Here is a 1,964-nt window from a genome sequence, read left to right as displayed (position 1 = left end):
GCCTGCCAAACACCTATAAAGAGATGGCTATCATCATATGGGAATTTGAGGAGCTGCTGTATGGTATATTGATGATCCAAACGGTAGAGAATCAACTGTCATGATGTTCCAGAAGGCTTTATAATAAACAAGAAGGGAAAATTATAACGTCTTGCCAGTTGTGGTTGCACACTAAACTGCCATGTTACTGTAGACAAATCCACAAACCCAAAGCAAACATGCAGATAGTTCTTTGAAAACTCCTTGAATCATATGGAAAGGCTCAGAAAGATGCAGTAAAAAGAAGATTATTTTATAGTCAGTATCTCCAACCACTGATGACTTATCATTTAGAAGGAGCAGCAGTTGATTGTGAATTTAGGTTTTGAACCATCATTAAGCAAACATGTTTTCTCTAGAAAGAATCATGCCTGCTAATGACACGTGTACTGCACTAGATGCAGACAACACAGATTTTCGGTACTTTATCTATGCAGTGACATACACTGTCATTCTTGTGCCAGGTCTCATAGGGAACATATTAGCCTTGTGGGTATTTTATGGTTATATGAAAGAAACCAAAAGAGCTGTGATATTTATGATAAACTTAGCCATTGCTGATTTACTTCAAGTTCTTTCCCTGCCACTGAGGATCTTTTACTATTTGAATCATGACTGGCCATTTGGTCCTGGCCTCTGCATGTTCTGTTTCTACTTGAAGTATGTAAACATGTATGCAAGCATCTATTTCTTGGTCTGCATCAGTGTGCGACGATTTTGGTTTCTCATGTACCCCTTTCGCTTCCATGACTACAAACAGAAATATGACTTGTACATCAGCATTGCTGGCTGGCTGATCATCTGCCTTGCCTGTCTACTCTTCCCTCTCCTCAGAACCAGTGACGACACCCCAAGCAACAGAACCAAATGCTTTGTGGATCTTCCTACCAGGAATGTCAATCTGGTCCAGTCAGTTGCCATGATGACCATTGGCGAGTTGATTGGGTTTGTTACTCCTCTTCTGGTTGTCCTATACTGTACCTGGAAGACAGTTTTATCACTGCAAGATAAATATCCTGTAGCCCAAGATCTTGGAGAGAAAAAGAAAGCCTTGAAGATGATTCTAACCTGTGCAGGGGTATTCCTGATTTGCTTTGCACCTTATCACTTCAGTTTTCCTTTAGATTTCTTGGTCAAGTCCAATGAAATTAAAAGCTGCCTAGCCAGAAGGGTAATTCTAATATTTCATTCTGTGGCCCTGTGTCTTGCTAGTCTGAATTCCTGCCTTGACCCAGTCATATACTATTTCACCACTAATGAGTTCAGAAGACGGCTTTCAAGACAAGATTTCCAGGATAGCATCCAACTCCATACAAAGTCCTTTGTGAGCAGCCATACAACTTCTACCATGGCAACTGAATTATGCTAAATAATTTTTTAAAAAGTTAATGTGGCCTGAAATGCAAGTACAACAGAACACATTTGCAATACCCCAAGCCACAGGGAAGTACTCACAAGAAGCACCCACAGCTTTTCAGTTATACTTTATCTCATACTTTATCTTACCTATATGGGGATTTCACATCTTCATAATATGACCTGCTTGGAGCATTATGCTCCACCATCACTGATGCTGACATGTCCATGTAGTAATTTCTTATCAAGTCTTTAAGACAAACTATGAAATTTCAGTGACATCATAAACATATGTGATCTCAACTAGAGTCATCAATTTTATCTGTGAACCTAAAGCATAGAGCGATTATTAGATTGGGGCCACCATAAGCACTCAGTTTTGTTACAACAAACACTGAGTCTTTGTATTCTGAGGAAATGTAGTTGTCTACTTATATTAGTAATCACAGTTTACATTCCAATATCGTATGCTTGTTTGTATGTTGAGTAGGATGGACAATATATTACTCTGTGTAAACAAAATGTTATAAACACTGAGTCATTTTTATCTCCCATGTGTGATTATACCC

The 1,964-nt window shown here is 38.8% G+C and overlaps 1 protein-coding gene across 1 annotated transcript; it reads left to right on the top strand.

Annotated features, from left to right (window-relative positions):
* The first annotated feature begins 376 nt into the window (after nucleotides 1–376).
* On the top strand, nucleotides 377–1,639 carry GPR174 (G protein-coupled receptor 174). The gene has a single exon (XM_008579068.1). The coding sequence runs from the start codon at nucleotides 386–388 to the stop codon at nucleotides 1,406–1,408; it is 1,023 nt and encodes a 340-aa protein (XP_008577290.1). The 5' UTR covers nucleotides 377–385; the 3' UTR covers nucleotides 1,409–1,639.
* The last annotated feature ends 325 nt before the right edge of the window (nucleotides 1,640–1,964 follow it).

Source organism: Galeopterus variegatus, unplaced genomic scaffold (genome assembly GCF_000696425.1).
Source record: "Galeopterus variegatus unplaced genomic scaffold, G_variegatus-3.0.2 Scaffold1804, whole genome shotgun sequence".
Lineage (NCBI taxonomy): Eukaryota > Metazoa > Chordata > Mammalia > Dermoptera > Cynocephalidae > Galeopterus > Galeopterus variegatus.
The sequence above is the reverse complement of the archived record's forward strand: the minus strand, read 5'-3'. Positions and strand labels throughout refer to the sequence as shown.